This window comes from Dermochelys coriacea, chromosome 2 (genome assembly GCF_009764565.3).
Source record: "Dermochelys coriacea isolate rDerCor1 chromosome 2, rDerCor1.pri.v4, whole genome shotgun sequence".
Taxonomy (NCBI): Eukaryota; Metazoa; Chordata; order Testudines; family Dermochelyidae; genus Dermochelys; species Dermochelys coriacea.
In genome coordinates this window covers 271,431,712-271,448,204 of record NC_050069.1, presented here as the reverse complement: position 1 = coordinate 271,448,204, position 16,493 = coordinate 271,431,712, and the positions used below count along the sequence as shown (strand labels likewise).

General features: G+C 61.2%; 1 protein-coding gene across 1 annotated transcript; it reads right to left on the bottom strand.

The window, feature by feature from the left end:
- Positions 1-1,544: 1,544 nt before the first annotated feature.
- LOC119852248 (tigger transposable element-derived protein 3-like) lies at positions 1,545-16,127 on the bottom strand. The gene is made up of 5 exons (XM_043507100.1): positions 15,659-16,127; positions 15,439-15,583; positions 13,896-14,022; positions 12,643-12,756; positions 1,545-7,297 (listed from the first exon to the last, which is right to left on the bottom strand). Exons 2-5 carry the CDS (start codon positions 15,460-15,462, stop codon positions 5,700-5,702), a joined length of 1,863 nt encoding a protein of 620 aa, XP_043363035.1. The 5' UTR covers positions 15,463-15,583; positions 15,659-16,127; the 3' UTR covers positions 1,545-5,699.
- Between the last annotated feature and the right edge of the window lie 366 nt (positions 16,128-16,493).

Sequence of the window (16,493 nt, the reverse complement as noted above, 5' to 3'; positions counted from 1 at the left end):
ACACAGCAGGTATTAGAGTGGAACCTGCCTGTTCCCATCCTCGTCTGGGCAAAGCGCTGGGCGCACACGTCCCTGTGAACAAATGCAACTCGCAAAGAAGGACGATGCATCACAAAGCAACACAGGGCCCAGGGAGTCAATGGAGGAAATAGGGGACTTTAAGACAGCCCTGTAGACTTAGTGGCTGATCCAAGCAGGACCACGAGCTGTGTCTGCTCTGAGGGCAGGATCCCTGCACCGGCACCACTTTGGATACAGGCTGCAGATTTCTGTTCCCCAGCAGCTGAGTCCAGCAGCGATGAACGCAAGGCTGGAATGCTGCTGGGGGCCAGCACCAGGTGTCCAGGTGAGCGACACTGCAGGCTATGGCGTCCCTACAGAGACCGAGACCTCATCTCCACGAGGAGATCCCAGGGGAATGCGCGTCCTGCAGGCAGAAGGGTTCGGTTGAAACTGTGCATTCAGTATCTGTAAGAGTGACACAGTGGAGAGGTTTGTATAAAGACCAGTAGATTTACTGCCTAATAGCCTTTATCTAAACATTATTAATACATATTCCAAGTACTGCTGACACGGCCAGGGTCATGCAGGATGGGTCCTGGGCTGCTGGGCAGGACAGGATTAGCTGTGGCACATGCTCTCCACCGTGTAGCCCAGCCCCATTCTCAGCCCAAAGCTCAGGTGCCAGGCAGGGAAATAGTCCTGGTGGGCTCTGGAGCTCCGTCCACACAGCACAGGGCAGCGACTCAGAGCCCAACTGGACAGCGCTAAAAACAGCCGTCGATGTTGGGGCTTGGGCTGGAGCTCGGGTTCTGAAGCCCACCTGCTCCCCCAAGCTTCAGCGCCTGCCCTGCAGCCCGCCATCTCCACAGTTAGTTTTAACACCGCAGCGTGAGCCCTGCAAGCCCCAGCCTGTTGGCCCAGACTCTGAGTCGCTGCTGCTCAGGGTACACACACCCGGGTTTCTCCTCGAGGGATACGGATGATGGGCCAGGCTCCCTCCGGGAACATGCTGGCCCGAGCCTGCTTGGCTGCAGTGTGAATGGAGGAGCCGGGTTCTGCTGTGGTGTTAATGCAGCAGCAATCAGCGCTGCCGTGGGGGTGAGGAGATCGGGAAAGGGTCCTTGCACCTACAAAGTCCAGGGCATGGAAAGGAACAGGCGGCTTCTCGGTGCTGTTTATTGGATCGGCCAGGGTGTGGATGGGGAATCCCCCGCCCGGCCGTATCCATGTGGAGGAGCTGCCTCTGCCTCACCATTGTGGGGAACCAAGACTCCCACTGAACCCTGTCACGGCATCCCCCGTGATGCTCTGGACCTGCTCCCTATGAAGCCAGGCAGGACTCTGGGGGAGTCTCCTCTCTGGGAGCAGCCTGTCTGCAGGACACACAGCTCACCCGGCTCCCCCCTTCCTGGGTCTGACCTCGGAGCATTCAGCATCCTCTGTCCCTCCGTGCGCTTCCCATAGCGTGTGCACCCAGGCGGGCTCCTGGGGAAGCCAGAGGGTCCTGCCCCCCAACTCCGCGGTCAGACGTGACTCTCAGCCAGTGTAAAATGGAAAGTTTATTAGTCGACAGGAACACAGCATAGAACAGAGCTTGTTAGCACAGAAATCAGTGACTTTCATCCAAGTCCATCTTGGAGAATCCCAGGCCAGACACCTTGACCTCCCTTCTCCAGTCCCCTACAGCAGACTGCCCTGGACCCAGCTGCCTGGCCTCCCTCCGGTCTTTGTCCTGCTTCCTGAGCAGAGTATGACCTGGTCACATTCCCCTCCTGGGTCCCAGGTTACGAAGGGCACCGTAGCCATAGCCCACATGCAGGCAGCTGGAACCACCTCACCTGCCCCAAGGGCCTCAGCAAAAGTCACACACCCAATTCCCACCACCTAGGCATTGGTGCAGCAGACAGGGAAACTGAGGAACGCACCGTATTAGTACAGTACGGCAAGACTTACATGCAACACAAGGTGAAAAATCTCACTTTGTCACACCCCAACTGTTGTCTGGCTGCCTCCCCCCCACCCCCATTTGTCTAACTTTGTGAGCCCTGGGCTGACCCCGGGGCAGGGACTGCCTTTGTTCCCACTCTGTCCAGTGCCTAGTCCAACAGGCCCAGGGGCTCAGCTGGACTGGGCACTGCCGCCATGTGGATAATGAGCACCACTGCTGTGTACGCACTGATCTGGGTCTTCAGCCTTGTGGGTAGCTGCTCCCCTTGCCCCCCGGGACCAGTCTCTGCCAACTCCCAACCGTGACCAGCATGTGCACTCATAACAGCTGCTGAGTCGCAGGTTCCCCCTTTGGCAAAACAGCCAGAGCTGTGAGAAAAGGGGCTTCCCTTCTCCACCCCGCAGGGGAGTGTCACTGGTTGCGGGCAGCCGTACTACTCAGCCAGCATGGTGACGGGACCAGCGAAGAACCCAGAGAACCAGGCCGCAAGGGGCACCCCCAGAAACCAGGCACCCAAAATCACTCAAAGGCCAAGAGGCCAGAGTGACTGAGTGTAAATGAACCCCAGAAAAGCCTCAACAGGCAGAACCCCCCCATCAGAGCGTATCGCCCACCCCTTGGGGCCCAATCCTGCTAGGCTGGGACAGGCCCAGTCTCACAGCCTGGCTCTTGCTGGCAGACGGTAACTGAAGCCGACAGGGACCAGGTGGGACGCTGGAGGGAAACAGAAGAGTTTCAACAGACATGAAACCCACTAAGCGCAGGAGCCCGATCAGGAAAAGAGGGTGTTGAACCAAAGCATGAACTATGCCCACTGCAGTCATCCTCTGCAAAGCCAGCTGCAAACCTGCACTGGGATCTCAGACTGCATGGGCAGAAGGACCATTGTGATCGTCTAGTCTGACCTCCTGCACAACGCAGGCCACAGAACCTCCCCCACCCACGTCTGTAACAGCCCCTGACCTCTGGCTGAGTTACTGACGTCCTCACCTCACGGTTTAAAGACTTCAAGTTCACTTTCAAGTTTAAACTAACCTGTGCCCCACGCTGCAGAGAAAGGTGAAATCCCACCAGGGTCTCTGCTAATCTGACCTGGGGGGAAATGCCTTCCTGACCCCAAATACCGTGATCAGTGAGACACTGAGCGTATGGGCAAGACCCACCAGCCAGACACCTGGGAGAGAATTCAAGGTAGTAACTCAGAGCCCTCCCCAGCTAGTGTCGTCACCGGCCGGAGGCTGTGGTGTCTGACTCTGCAGTGTTGCAGGATCAGAACCAAGCAAAGATACAGGCCTAGGACAAGCTGCCACTGGGCTCTTGGCTAGGCAATGCTCAGACACCTCTGCAGTAAGGTGCAGCAAGTTAAACAGAGAGCAATGCAACACACCGCACTGGCTGTGTCCAACAGCTCTGCTTTATTTCACTGTTACAGTTCCATGTTTCTGGTCTACGGTCACACGCACACACGAGTCAGGCTAGGCGGCAGATACCCTGTTCCCAGCGACTCATGCTGCATAACCAAGAAGGGCAGAAATCCACGTGGGATTTTGGCCAAGGCAACGGGGATAGCGGCATTCGAGTCTACACGAGGGTTATATTTGAACACTAGATGTCATAGGACAGACGAAAGGGTCAATGGATACATTAGTTTAGCAGGATGAACAACCTCCACCCTGCAGAATCAAAACCCCAAGCCCCAGGGCAGGTGTCCCGTAGGGCTGGAAGGACATACCTGACATCCCTTTTTCTTCCACACTGGGAGAGCAGGCAGCAATCAGCCCCAATGCCAAATCACTGGGTGACTATTTTACTTTACACAGTTGACGCTCACAGCCATACTCCCCCTGGACAGCCAGCCAAAGCAGGGGCCTCGCTGCAGGGGACTGGGATGTTTCTCATTGGAGGAGCAGCAGATAAAGGGTTAAACGTGCTTCTGTAACCACCATGCACCTCCGTCTGCTCTCAGACCCAGTTTAGCTCTCGAAGACTCAGAACACGTCAGGGCCATGTGCTGCCGAGCCTGCCCCTGCCCCTCCCCCCCGCCCGCTACGGGCAGGGCTAGGAACCAGGTCTGCCTCACTCAGGGGTTTTCAACCTTCTTTCATTTGCAGACCCTACAAAGTTCCGAATGGAGGGGCAGCCCCCTTGGAAATCCTAGACAGTCTGAGGACCCCCAGGTGTCTGCAGCCCACAACCTGAAAGCCCCTGGCTTAGGGCTGTGATGCCGCTGAGGACAAAGGCGATCGGACTCAGCCCAACTTGCCCTTCCATGGCTGGCTCACAGCACGAGAGCTTCCAGAGCCGCTGCATTGGGGAGCCACAGCCCAGGCAGAGCCCAGCGCGATAGGCAGCGCTTGGGCAGCTCTCCGATCCAGCGGGGCCAAGCCGGGCGTGCTTAGTGCAGCCCAGCTCCGTGCCACAGCCCAGCCACACAGGCCCCCAGCCTGGCTGCTGGCACCCGGTCATACGGGCGGGGGGGAAGGATCTCAGCTCCTGGGCTGGGCTGTGATGTTCCCCTCGCAACCAGAGACCGGCCACTGGCCAGGGATTTCCGTCAGCCTGGCCGGGAACTAAGGGACGCCTGTTCACGGCTGCTCTATGGTTGTAGTGCTTAGCAGCTTTGATGACAGGTAACGAGACCACAGACGCTGCCCGAGCCCAGGCTCAGTCGCCTGGACCATGCAAAGGGTGTGTCAGCAGCTACCTCCACCCTGCACACGGGAACTGGCATTCCCAGACAGCTCGGGGGGGCAGCCTCACCCCAGGGTCCAGCCCAGCTGAGATCTGCAGCCACCCCCAAGCTCCCGCCTGGCCTGGAGTCTGCTGTTAGCCCCAGTTCTACTGGCCAGGCCACCTGCACATCTCTCCGCTGGGCGACGCCTGGGAGCCCGGGGGGCAGCGGGTGGGATTCCCCTGGAACAGGGCTGCAAGGGGAGCTGGGGGCGGTGGAACTCCCAGCAGAGCCCTGGCACTGACCTGCGGGAGTGGGGCAGAGGAAGGAGAGATGCCAAGGGCAGAAACAGCCCCCCACAGGGCAACCCCTGCCCCTTAGAGCCAGAGCCAGCTGTGTGGGTGTAAGGGGACGCCAGTGGCTCCTTAGGCAGAGGGAGCGCTCGGAGCAGAGACACCATCACGTGACAGGCTCTGTGTCCAGACAAAGTCCATGGCCAGCGCTGGCAGAGGGGTTAAACCCGCCAGCAGGGCACCATGGAGCAGCCAGGAGCCACAGAGGGCATGGGAAGAGCCAGCCAGTCACAGGCACGAAGATATCTCCTCCAAGGACAGACCTGCCGGGGGAAACCATCTTACAGGAGAGACCCAGCGCTGGGCCACCCTACTGGGGGAGGGGAATTTGTCCCTGGGGCACCCTACAGGGGGAGACTGAGAGTGGAGCGAGACCCATCCCTGGGGCACCTGGCCACCGTACTGGGGATGTGGGGAGGGAGACCCGTCCCTTGGGAATGACCAGACCACTAGAAGCCTCGTCTCTCCCCCACACCATGCTGTCTGTCCTCTCCTCCTCACTCCTCCCCCCCTCTGCTCCACACCCCCAGCCCCGGTGCCCCCCCAGCCTGATCTACCGGCAGTCTAGACACTGAGCCCTGGAGAACCCCCGGCCCCTCCCCTCCCTGCACTGCGGGCAGCCTGCGGCACTGGGCTCGCCCTGCCATGCGGCCCCTGCTGCCGGAGCCCCCCGTGCCCCCCGGGGGAAGGGTGGGGTGTGGGTCAGAGGGCAGCACTGCAGGGGTCAGAGCAGGGCCGAGCCCAGCCCGGGCGGAGCCGGCAGCCCCACGCCGGGCACATGGCGGGAGCAGCCAGGGGCCCGGCTCTGGCTGGGCTCGGCCACGGCGGCCATTTGCATGGCGCTCTCCGTCTCCAGCAGTCTCTCCCAGTGGTAGACCAGGCCATGCAGCTGGCACCACTTCATGGCGGCAGACAGACCGGCCAGGGCCTCAGCAGTGGTGACACGGCTCCCCGGGTCCAGGTCCCCGTCCTCCTCCGAGCACTCGGTGGCCTCGGCCCACTGGCTCCTCTGGGCCAGCGCCCACTCCTCGCTGGTCATCTCGCCCACGGCCGGCTCCTCCGCGTCCATGCCGACGAACTCGCTGAAGTCCTGCTCGCTCATGAAGGCCGGCCGGGGCACGTCAGCCAACGGCAGCAGGTCCAGCTCCTCCCGCTCAAAGGGCGCCAGGTGGAAGCCGGCCTTCCGGAAGCAGCTCTGCACCGTGGCCGGCCGGACCAGGCTCCACGCCTGGTGCAGCATGTAAACGGCGTCCAGCAGCGTGACCCGCCCGGCGATCTCGGCCGCCCGCCCTGCCCGCCCCTGCTCCGGGCTCAGCAGGGCCTTGGCCGCCACCAGCGCCCGGTAGTGCCCCTTCAGGTTGCGGGTGACACCCATGTCCATGGGCTGGATGATGCTGCTGGTGTTGGGGGGGAAGAAAGCCAGCTTGATGTGATGCAGCTTGGCCTGCAGCTCGTGGGGGTGGGCGCTGCTGTGGGCCAGGAAGAGCAGGACCTTGCGCTGGTCACGCCGCAGCTCCTGGTCCCACTGCAGCGCCCACTCCTGGAAGACGTGCGCGGTCACCCAGGCGTTGGCCGAGCTGGCGTAGATGACGGGCAGGGCGCGCAGGTCCTTGGGCAGGCACCGCGGCCGCTGGCTCTTGCCCACCACCAGCAGGCGCCTCTTCTCCGTGCCAGCATGGTTGGCGCAGCAGAGGACGGAGACCCGGTCCTTGGCCTTCTTGCTGCCCAGGAGCGGCGGGTCCCGGTCAGGGTAGCCGCGGTAGAGCAGCCCGGTCTCATCGGCACTGAAGACGTTCTCGGCACTGTAGCCGGCCAGCAGGGAGGGCAGCACCTCGATCACCCAGCTCTGGGTGCTGCCGACGTCCGTATCCTGCTTCTCGCTGTGCTGCCGCTTGAAGACGATGTTGTGGCGGGTCTTCCACCGGCAGAGCCAGCCGTCCGTGGCCTCGAACTCCCGGCCTGCGTGCAGGGCCAGCTCCTGGGCCTTGGCCTTCAGGATCGGGCCTGAGAGCCTCTCCCCCCTGGCCAGGGCCTGCTGGAACCAGAGGAACAGCGCGTCCTCCACCTCCCCTCCCTTGCCCTCCCGCTTGCGCTTCCGCAGCGGGTTGGCGTTGGTGCGCCAGTCAGCCAGAATCTGCTCCCGGCTGCGGCCGATCCGGCCTGCCTGGCTCTTGGAGATCCCAAACAGCTTGGCCACGCTGGACAGGGAGGCGGTGGGTGACTCCAGGGCCTGCAGCAGCTTGACGCGGTCAGCCAGCGAGAGCTCCTTCCTCTTGGAAATGACCGTGGTCGTGCAGCACGAGATCCGGCGCTTGGAAGGGTCTGCAGGGAAAGAAAGACCCGTCAGCTCTCCACAGCCCGCCCAGCACCTCTCCCTCGTTCCCAGGGCAGCCCTCAGCGGCTGGACCCCACACACCCCGCATCTTCCTTGAGCAGTCGCACCCCCTCCAACCCCAGGCACTGAGCCTCGCAGCCCTCCTGGGAGAAAAGATCATCCCCAGCTACCAATGGGGAAACTGAGGCTGTGACTTGCCCAAGGTCTCAAAGCATATCACTGGCAGATCTCGGAACAGATCCCAGGCATCCTGGCTCCCAACCTCCCAGCAGATCCCATTCCCCTCCCAGAGCTGGGAATAAGAACCCAGGAGTCCCAGCTCCCAGTCCCACTGGAAACCCTCCATGTGCAGCCCTGAATGAGTCACCTGCCATGAGCGTCTGTGACCCAGGAGTGGGGGAGCCCACCCCCTTCTCAACCCCTGCTCTAGTATCTGGGCTCCCTCCCAACCTGGGGGTTTGAGCAATAGGAAACCAGGAGACCAGAGCACATGCCCAGACCATGGTGCTGCAGTGCCCGCCGCCCGGCCGGGAGTTCCTATTAAAGATCTGTCAGTCCCAGCACGTCACACACGTGGGGCTCTTCTGGACAGAGTTCGGGTGCCCCCTGCTGGGTCATGGGCACTAAACCCTGGGTGGGGAATCGATCAAGAGCTGCGCACAGAGCGCGTGGGACACGTTCCCCAGCAGTGGGGAAGAGGCGCAGGGAGATCGACAGGAGCAAGGACGGAGAGATGGGTCAGACAAGCTAACAGGACATGTGATTACGTGAGGCGCAGGGCGGAGAACAAACTGTGAGCACTAGTGCAGAGACAGCGTTTGCACGTGTGATAACTGGACATGCCCATTACACCGGTTACAGAGGGACCTGGTCATTCACACCTGCGGTCACTACAGCTGTGCCTGGGCAGGCTAGAAACTATGGGCCTGGAAGTCTCCAGGCCTGTGTGACGAAGCGGGACTGTTCTTAATGTTTCCTCTGAATATTGTGGCGGTGCCTCAGTTTCCCCTATGCAGTTCTGAAGTATCTAGGGGGTGGGATAAGGGTGTATGATCGTTGCAGAGCCCACAGGTGTGCGCAGGGGTCTGGACACAGAGTATGGCCAACACCCTGTTTCCTGGCAACTGATGGCCTGGACCTTCCCCCCTGCAAGGTGAGAGCTAAAGGGTTGGAGAACAAAGGAATCCGGTGCCCTCCTGGCCCGGGAAAGGGACAAAGCCCAGAGGAGGAGGGGGCTGGAGAGGATTTCAGTTTGGGGCTGGCTGGGGACATGGAGTGAAGTGCAGACGGGGTTGACTGGCTCACTGCCCCCCATAATGGGCCCAGCTGAGGGGTCCTGTTCTCTGCACCTACAAGCTCTGTGTTAGACCATGTTCCTGTCGTTTAATAAACCTTCTGTTTTACTGGCTGGCTGAGAGTCCCGTCTGACTGCGGAGTTGGGGGGCAGGACCCTCTGGCTTCCCCAGGACCCCACCTGGGCAGACTCGCTGTGGGAAGTGCACGGACGGGCAGAGGATGCTGAATGCTCCGAGGTCAGACCCAGGAAGGGGGGAGCCGGGTGAGCTGTGTGTCCTGCAGACAGGCTGCTCCCAGACAGGAGACTCCCCCAGAGTCCTGACTGGCTTCATAGGGAGCAGCTCCAGAGCATCCCCCGGGACTCTGTGACAACTGGTGGCAGGGGTGGGATGTACTGCACCCTGTGGATGACACTTCCTGCAGTAAGTGACTGGGGAGCAGAAAAACAAAGGGGGATTGACAAGGACCAGGCGTGCTGAAGGCTCAGAGAGGAGCGGTTTCGGGGGGCGGTTAACCCCTGGGAGTGTGTGACCAGCAAGAAGGACTGTGCAGTAATGGGGCCCCCCTGAGGACTGCGGTGAGCAGTCTCAGGGGTGGAGGAGCCTGCGGCTTGGCCCGGGAAGAGAGAAGGACTTTTGCAGTAACAAGGTTCCCCTGGGGATTGCAGCAAGCGGTCCCAGGGGCGGAGGAGTCTGCAGCTCGACCCTGGCAAAGAGGTGGTGACCTCGAGAAGGGCTGGCACATAGGGGTTCTCCCTGGAAACCGTGGAGAGCTGAGAGCACACAGGCCTGCGAGTCCACAACAACTCGGGAATAGCGGAGTGATGGCCTGTCACCATCTCCTTAAGAAGGACATTGTAACCCTGTGCAAAAAGAGAGGGTTGCACATTGGAAAGTTCCCCAAAGCACAGTGGGAGCAGGTGGTGATGGTCAATGGGGAGACATTCCTGGGGTGGCGAGATCCTGGGACACAGAGACCTGTTGTCAGGCCCCTGGTGGTGCAGCCTCAGATGCTGAGGGGCTGTGTGAGGGTCCCAGGGATGAAGCCCCTCGCCCTGCCTATGGCCCAGATCCCTGTGCAGACCCAGGAGGGGTGGGTCTGGCTGGTCATTGGGGTTCTCCAGGATATCAGCTGTGAGACCCTGTTGGGGGGTGACTGTGTCTTTTTGGGACAGGATCCAGGCCTGCTCCTGTAACTGCCAAGGGTTTGAATTTGAATCCAGGGAACCAATCGGCGGAGAGGGAAATGGTCAGTGAAAATGCAGATGACCTGGCTGGCAGCGGGGAGGAGCTGTTAGGCTCAGGCTACCTGCCTGCCTGTAACCAAACCTCTGGGGCTGGGTGGGACAAAGAGATGCTCCCCACCCCCTTACACACCGGAGAGGGGGCTCACGCTGGCTCTGATGCAGTGAGGAAGGCAGAGAGCTCACTGCCTACCCCCACTGGGACAGCAAGGGCAGCGCTGAGCACAGTGGGAGCTGAGACCCCAGCTGAGTGGGGGGAGACACAGGCAGGGCAGGGGATCTGTTGGGAGTGGCAAGGTGCTTTGTAAGGAAAGTTTGGATGAGCCTAGGCAGCCTTGTGAGCTGATGGCTGTGTCTAGTCAGCAGGGTGGGAAGGTGAGGAGAGTGGAAGGTGAGTGTCCCTGCACCTTACCTGTTAGCTGGGTGGAGAATTGGGACAGGGAAGGAAACATGCCTGTGTCTGTCAGGGGTATTGACTTGCCTATGGAGGGAGCTACCCCGGTCTCCAAGCCGTTGTCTGTGAACAGCCCTGGGGCTGGGACCAGGGGCATGAGATCCCGAGCTGTGTGTCTGGGAAAGGAGAAAGTGTCTCCGGCTCTTCTTTGTCTGTGGAGCGGACAGAATGGGCCTTTCAGCCTGTGATGGTTGAGAATAGTGCAGTTGTCTCAGAGTTGGTTCTGGATTCAGCTAAAGCCCAGGAAGGGAATGGTCCTAAGTTTGTGTCTGCTCGGGAGAATGGCCCTGTAACTAGGTTGCATCCAGTTACTGTCTTAACAAAATCCCAGAGACCAGACAATTCTGGTGCTTGTATTTTGCCCGTTGCTAGTGTGTGGCTGAGAAAGGGTGAAGCAGCTTTGTCTAATCAGGGTGAGATCCTAGCCAGGGCACAAGGAGAGCAGAAAGGTGATTTGATTGTGTTACCTACTGATGGTGTGGAAACCTGTAGCAAGAAGGAAAAGATTCCTGAACTTGTGTGTGGCAAAGGGAAGGAGAAGGCTTCCAACCTTTTATCTAGGGAGTCTGTTAGTTTGCCTGAAAGGGGATTGTGTAGGAATCCGCCTGATGGACCAGACGTGATTCTGGATGTAAGTGAGACCCAGAAAGAGTCTGTTGTTGCTCAGGAAAGTGTTCCTCTAGAGCAAGCCCTAGGTGAAGAGGGTAAGGGCAGAATTTCTGTGAAGGGTGAATTGTTGCATAGAAAAGCCCCAGGGAAAGGAATCCTCCTGGAGTCTTTGCAAGCAGTTTACTGCAACTGAAGGGTGTGAAAGTGATTTAATCAAGAAAGTTTCAGTTCCTAACAGCCAGAAAGTTTCTGTTGTGAATGAAGCCACTGACTTTCCTGTTGGAGGATCCAGTGTGGATAGCTTTGAGAAGGTCTCAGATGGAGTGAAAGCTGTTAAAGTTAAACAGTCCTCTAACCAAGTGGCTGTGTTTGGCCAGTTTGTTGGGGAGACAAGGTTGTTGAGAAAGGGATGTCTCCATGCTAGTTCTGTAAATGAACAGTCTGTGGCCCAGGTCAAGATGGGGTTTTTTTAACCAAGAGAGCCCGAATTGCAGGCCTCCAGACTGGAGCGCTGGGAGAAGACCCGCTCCCAATTTGACCCCCAGGGGTTTTGGGGTGGCAAAAGGGCACAGGCCGCATAAACCTTCCCATGTGTGGCATGCGAGTGCTATCGACCACCCCCGACCTAAGGGAGGGTGTGAAACTGGAAGGGCCTGGTGTAACTCCCACCAAGGAACGGGAGAGATGCTGGGGCATCCATGGGAATGTTGGTGGCTTCGAACTTCCCCAGGTCACCAGCTAAAGTGACCCCGCTCAGTTCGGTCTCGAAGGGGGGAGAGGTGTGATGAAGCGGGACTGTTCTTAATGTTTCCTCTGAATATTGTGGGGGTGCCTCAGTTTCCTCTATGCAGTTCTTAAGAATCTAGGGGGTGGGATAAGGCTGTATGATCCTTGCAGAGCCCTAGCGGGCGGGTGTGTGCAGGGGTCTGGACACAGAGAATGGCCGACACCCTGTTTCCTGGCAACTGATGGCCTGGGCCCTTCCCCTCTGCAAGGTGAGAGCTAAAGGGTTGGAGAACAAAGGAATCCGGTGCCCTCCTGGCCCGGGAAAGGCACAAAGCCCAGAGGAGGGGGAGTTGGAGAGGGTTTCAGTTTGGGGCTGGCTGGGGACATGGAGTGAAGTGCAGATGTGGTTGTCTGGCTCACTGCCCCCCAAATTGAACCCAGTTGAGGGGTCCTGTTCTCTGCACCTACAAGCTCTGTGTTAGACCATGTTCCTGTCGTCTAATAAATCTTCTGCTTTACTGGCTGGCTGAGAGTCACGTCTGACTGTGGAATTGGGGGGCAGGACCCTCTGGCCTCCCCCAGGACCCTGCCTGGGCGGACTCGCTGTGGGAAGCGCAGGGAGGGGCAGAGGATGCTGAATGCTCTGAGGTCAGACCCAGGAAGGGGGAGCCGGGTGAGCTGTGGGTCCTGCAGACAGGCTGCTCCCAGAGAGGAGACTCCCCCAGAGTCCTGCCTGGCTTCGTAGGGAGCAGTTCCAGAGCATCGCCCGGGGACTCCGGGACAGCCTGATTCTCTCATCTCGGGCCGTGTGTTGCTGTTTGCACCTGGGCCATCGTATGCCCATGCTGCCCAGCCATCAGTGACAACCCGGGGCAAAGCGGGGGAAGGAGGGGGCAGGGCCTCGGAGCGGGCAGGAGCTAGGAACACCCAGAGGCGGCATATCAGGCCATCCAGTTCTGGTCCAGACTGGGAACTGGGTCTGCAAAGGCGTCTGCATCACTCACCTGGGACGGGGCCTTTGGGGCTCTCCCTCGCTTGCAGGTCCTGGCCGTCCCCGGCAGGCGGCTCTTCCCCTCGTTCCAGCTTCGAGACGAGCTCAGGTTTGGGGCTTGCACAGCCTGGGTCCGGGGGAGAAGCACAGTTGGTTTCTGGCACTGTCCCAGGACCCTCGCTCAGGCTCTCCTGGGCTGCTCTGGTGGGGGGGGGGGTGTCAGGTGTGAATCAGTCATCAGAGTTGGCGCTAAAGGCCCTTCCTGTGTGAGGCAGTCAGAGCGGTAAATTCCCTCAGGGGCCAGACAGCATCTCCCCCACCAGGGCTCCCCACTCCAACAGCGCCTCAAGCCCTCGGACAAGCCTGCACAAACAATGCATTGACCAGGGCTACGAGGCCAGACCTGGGCATAAGCCATTCCCCGGGGGGGCTCAGTGCGGGCACCAGGCACAACCGGGGTGAAACAGAGACAGGGACCGAGTGAGACCCACAAGGGCACAAGGGGTCAGCAGGGATATCGCAGGTCACAGATGAAGTGCACGGACAGGAGCTTATGCAGCCCCACATACCCTGCCCATGCCTCGCCCGCCCTGGTCCCATGCTTTTCCCACCCCGGTGCCCACCCCAGCTCACCCTGCTGCCAGCCCACCCCAGTGCCCACCCCATGCCTCACCTTTCCCAGCCCACCCTGGTGCCCACCCCACGCTTCACCTTTCCCAGCCTGCCCTGGTGCCAGCCTGCCCCAGTGCCCACCCCACGCCTCACCCACCGCATGCTTTGCCCACCCTGGTGCCCACCCCAGCCTGTCCGGGTCCCAGCCCATCCCAGTGCCTACCCCATGCCTCACCTTTCCCAGCCCAGACTGGTCCCAGCCCACCCCAGGCCTCACCTTTCCCAGCCTGCCCTGGTGCCAGCCCACCCCACGCCTCGCCCACCCCATGCTTTGCCCACCCTGGTACCCACCCCAGCCTGTCCTGGTCCCAGCCCACCCCAGTGCCCACCCCACGCCTCACCTTTCCCAGCCTGCCCTGGTGCCAGCCCACCCCAGTGCCCATCCAACGCCTCGCCCGCCCCAGCTCACCCTGGTCCCATGCTTTGCCCACCCCGGTGCCCACCCCAGCCCACCCTGTCCCAGCCCACCCCACCCCACACCTCGCCCTCCCCACACGGTTCCATGATTGTCACTTTCAATCAGATTTCCCTACAGCAGGAATGTCTGAGTTGGGGGCTGCTGCCCACGGGGGACGGGATGGCTGAGGAGCTCACCCAGAGAGACCACCAGCTGGTAATTCTCCATCATCACGTGGCGGTACATCTCCCGCTGCCATCCTGCCAGTTTCTTCCACTCCTCCTTGGTGAAATAGACCGCAACGTCCTCAAAGGTCACGGGCCCCTGGGAAACAAAGCGCCTGCTCAGCACCACCTGCTTCGGCGGCCTGCGGACACTCGGAGCCCAGACTCACTTCGACAACGTCGCCCCCTCTTCACGGCCCTCCACTGGCTCCTTCTCTGCTAGTCTGTCCATCCCCACCCACCTGCCATCTCTTCCTCCTGCTACATTGCAAACAAGCCCCTCGGAGCCGCCACAAAATGACAGGATTATGCACCTTCACAAGCCGCAAGGCTGCAACGGCGCGCTGGGCCCGCTGCCTGCCATGCTCAGCACCGCCGCATTGTCCCCGTGCTCCCCCGTCCACCCGTCTGTCTCTTGGCTGGTACCTACATTATCAGCGCCTGGGCTCCCGGGGCCACAACGTGAACGCTAGCAACAACGACCGAGCCGAGGCAGGCCGGTTCCTGCGGCCCCGCCGCGGTGTAACTCCCAGGAGGCAATATGTGATTCCAGCATCCCAGGATCTCTGCCCCCTTCACACCAAGCCCCGCTGGGCTCCACGGGAGGATGCAGGAGTCACCCTTTTCTGCTGAAGGGAAGTGAGCCAGGGACAAGCCTCGCTGGCTTGGCTGTTCCAAGCGGGGTGTGCTGGGGAGCCCCTGCTCCGGAATGGCAGGGACTGCAGCCGGGGGCGGAGGCCTCTGCAGAGGTGGGGAGCAGTAGGGTTTGAATGGCAGCAATGCTGCCAGGTGCGCTGGACTGAGATGCCTTGATGGGGGAGGGGAGAAAATTACCCCTTATCTGTCTGCACTGCCCGGGACCGTGTGCAGTTATTCACTTATCCCCATTTTACGGAGGGGAAACTAGGGCATAGAGACAGGCAAGGACTAAGAGAGATCCCACAGCAAGTCAGGAACAAAACCCAAAGCCCTAACTCCCAGCCCCTGGCCCCTCATCCACTAGGCCCCATTCTTCTCCCAGAGCTGGGGATGGAACCCAGGAGTCCTGGCTTCCCCCGGGCCCAGCTGCAGCACAAACGAAGCAGCAAGCGGCTGGTGGCTGGAAGCTCCACTAACCCTCGGTGCCTCCCCATGGCACCGCTCCTCCCTTCCCGAGGGCCCCCTGGGAGCACAGGAGCAGGATCGGGTCCCCCGGCGGAAACGCCCGGCCCGGCCGTGCGCCCCCCAGAGCCCCCCGGCCTGGCCGTGCGTCCCCCAGAGCCCCCCGTGCACCCCAGAGCGCCCCCCCAGCCGGCCCGGCTGTGCGCCCCCCAGACCCCCCCCCGGCCCGGCCGTGCGTCCTCCAGAGCCCCCCGCCATACGCCCCCCAGAGCCCCCGCCGGCCCGATCGTGCGCCCCAGAGCCCCCCGCCGTGCGCCCCCCAGAGCCCCCCCTCGCCCGACCGTGCGCCCCAGAGCCCCCCGCCGTGCGCCCCAGAGCCCCCGTGCACCCGAGGTCCCCCCTGGCCCGGCCCTACCTGCGCCGAAGCCCCTGCAGCCATTTTCCCCGCTCTCCCTGCGTGCGATGGCGCCGCGGCTCCCCAGCGGGCACATGCCCGAGCCCGGCCCCGCGGTGCAGCGTCCGGCCCCTCGCCGGGGTCCCCCGGCCCCGCTGGCGGCCGCCTCTCCGCGCTCTGCGCCGGCTGCAGGCGGGGCGGGCGGGCCGCGGGGCCCAGCCCGGCAGGCAGAGAGATGCGCCGGCACTGCCCGGCTTAGACCCAAACCTGCCCCCGGGCGCAGCCGGCTCCTGGCGCACGCTGGGGGCTGTAGTCCCGGCCCAGCCTCGCCTTTGTGCCTCGGCAACACCGGCAAGCGGCAGCCTCGCCCCGCCCCGCCCTGGGTCCCGGGGGTCCGCGCAGCCCGGCCCCGCCCGCCGGCTGGGAGAGGCGGTTGCGGCCGGCCCCCCTGCCCTGTCTTCGGGGCTCGCAACCCGCCTGTTCCAGCCCCAGCAGCCAGGGCAGGGTTACAGATAGCTCCGGCCACCATTCAAGCTGAAATTCACAACCGTGCCCAGGCCTGGAGCCCGCTGGTTCATCTAGCGCCATCCCTGAGCGCAGCGCTCGGAGCCGGGCAGCTGCTGCCGGCTGGGCAGGCAGGAAATAGCCGAGCCGCTGGAAGTCACTGGCCAGGCCCCTGGACCCAGAGTTGCGGAAGGGGTCGCCCAGCTTCGGACAGCAGCAGCCTCTTGCAGGTTAGGTAGCGAGAGAATATTTGTTCACGTCTGGCGCAGTGAGTTCAGTGCCTCGCTCGCGTTAAGAAACCGGAGGGGAGTTGAAAAAGCAGGAAAGTTTATTTTCCTCTTGCCGTCTACGAACCACAAGGTGTGAGAGGAACAGCCCTGGTGGTGCCAACTCCGGGAGGACCGACACGGTGACCCGGTCACTAACTCCAGCTAATGCGAGCTGCGTTTAATCAAGCAGCTACCGCTACATGCAAAACATCTTTTATTAATGTTTTCTTATGTATCCAGCCCATTTAATAAAATAAATAAAATGCTGGTTTTGTGCATTTTCAATTGAATTTGAATCAAGGA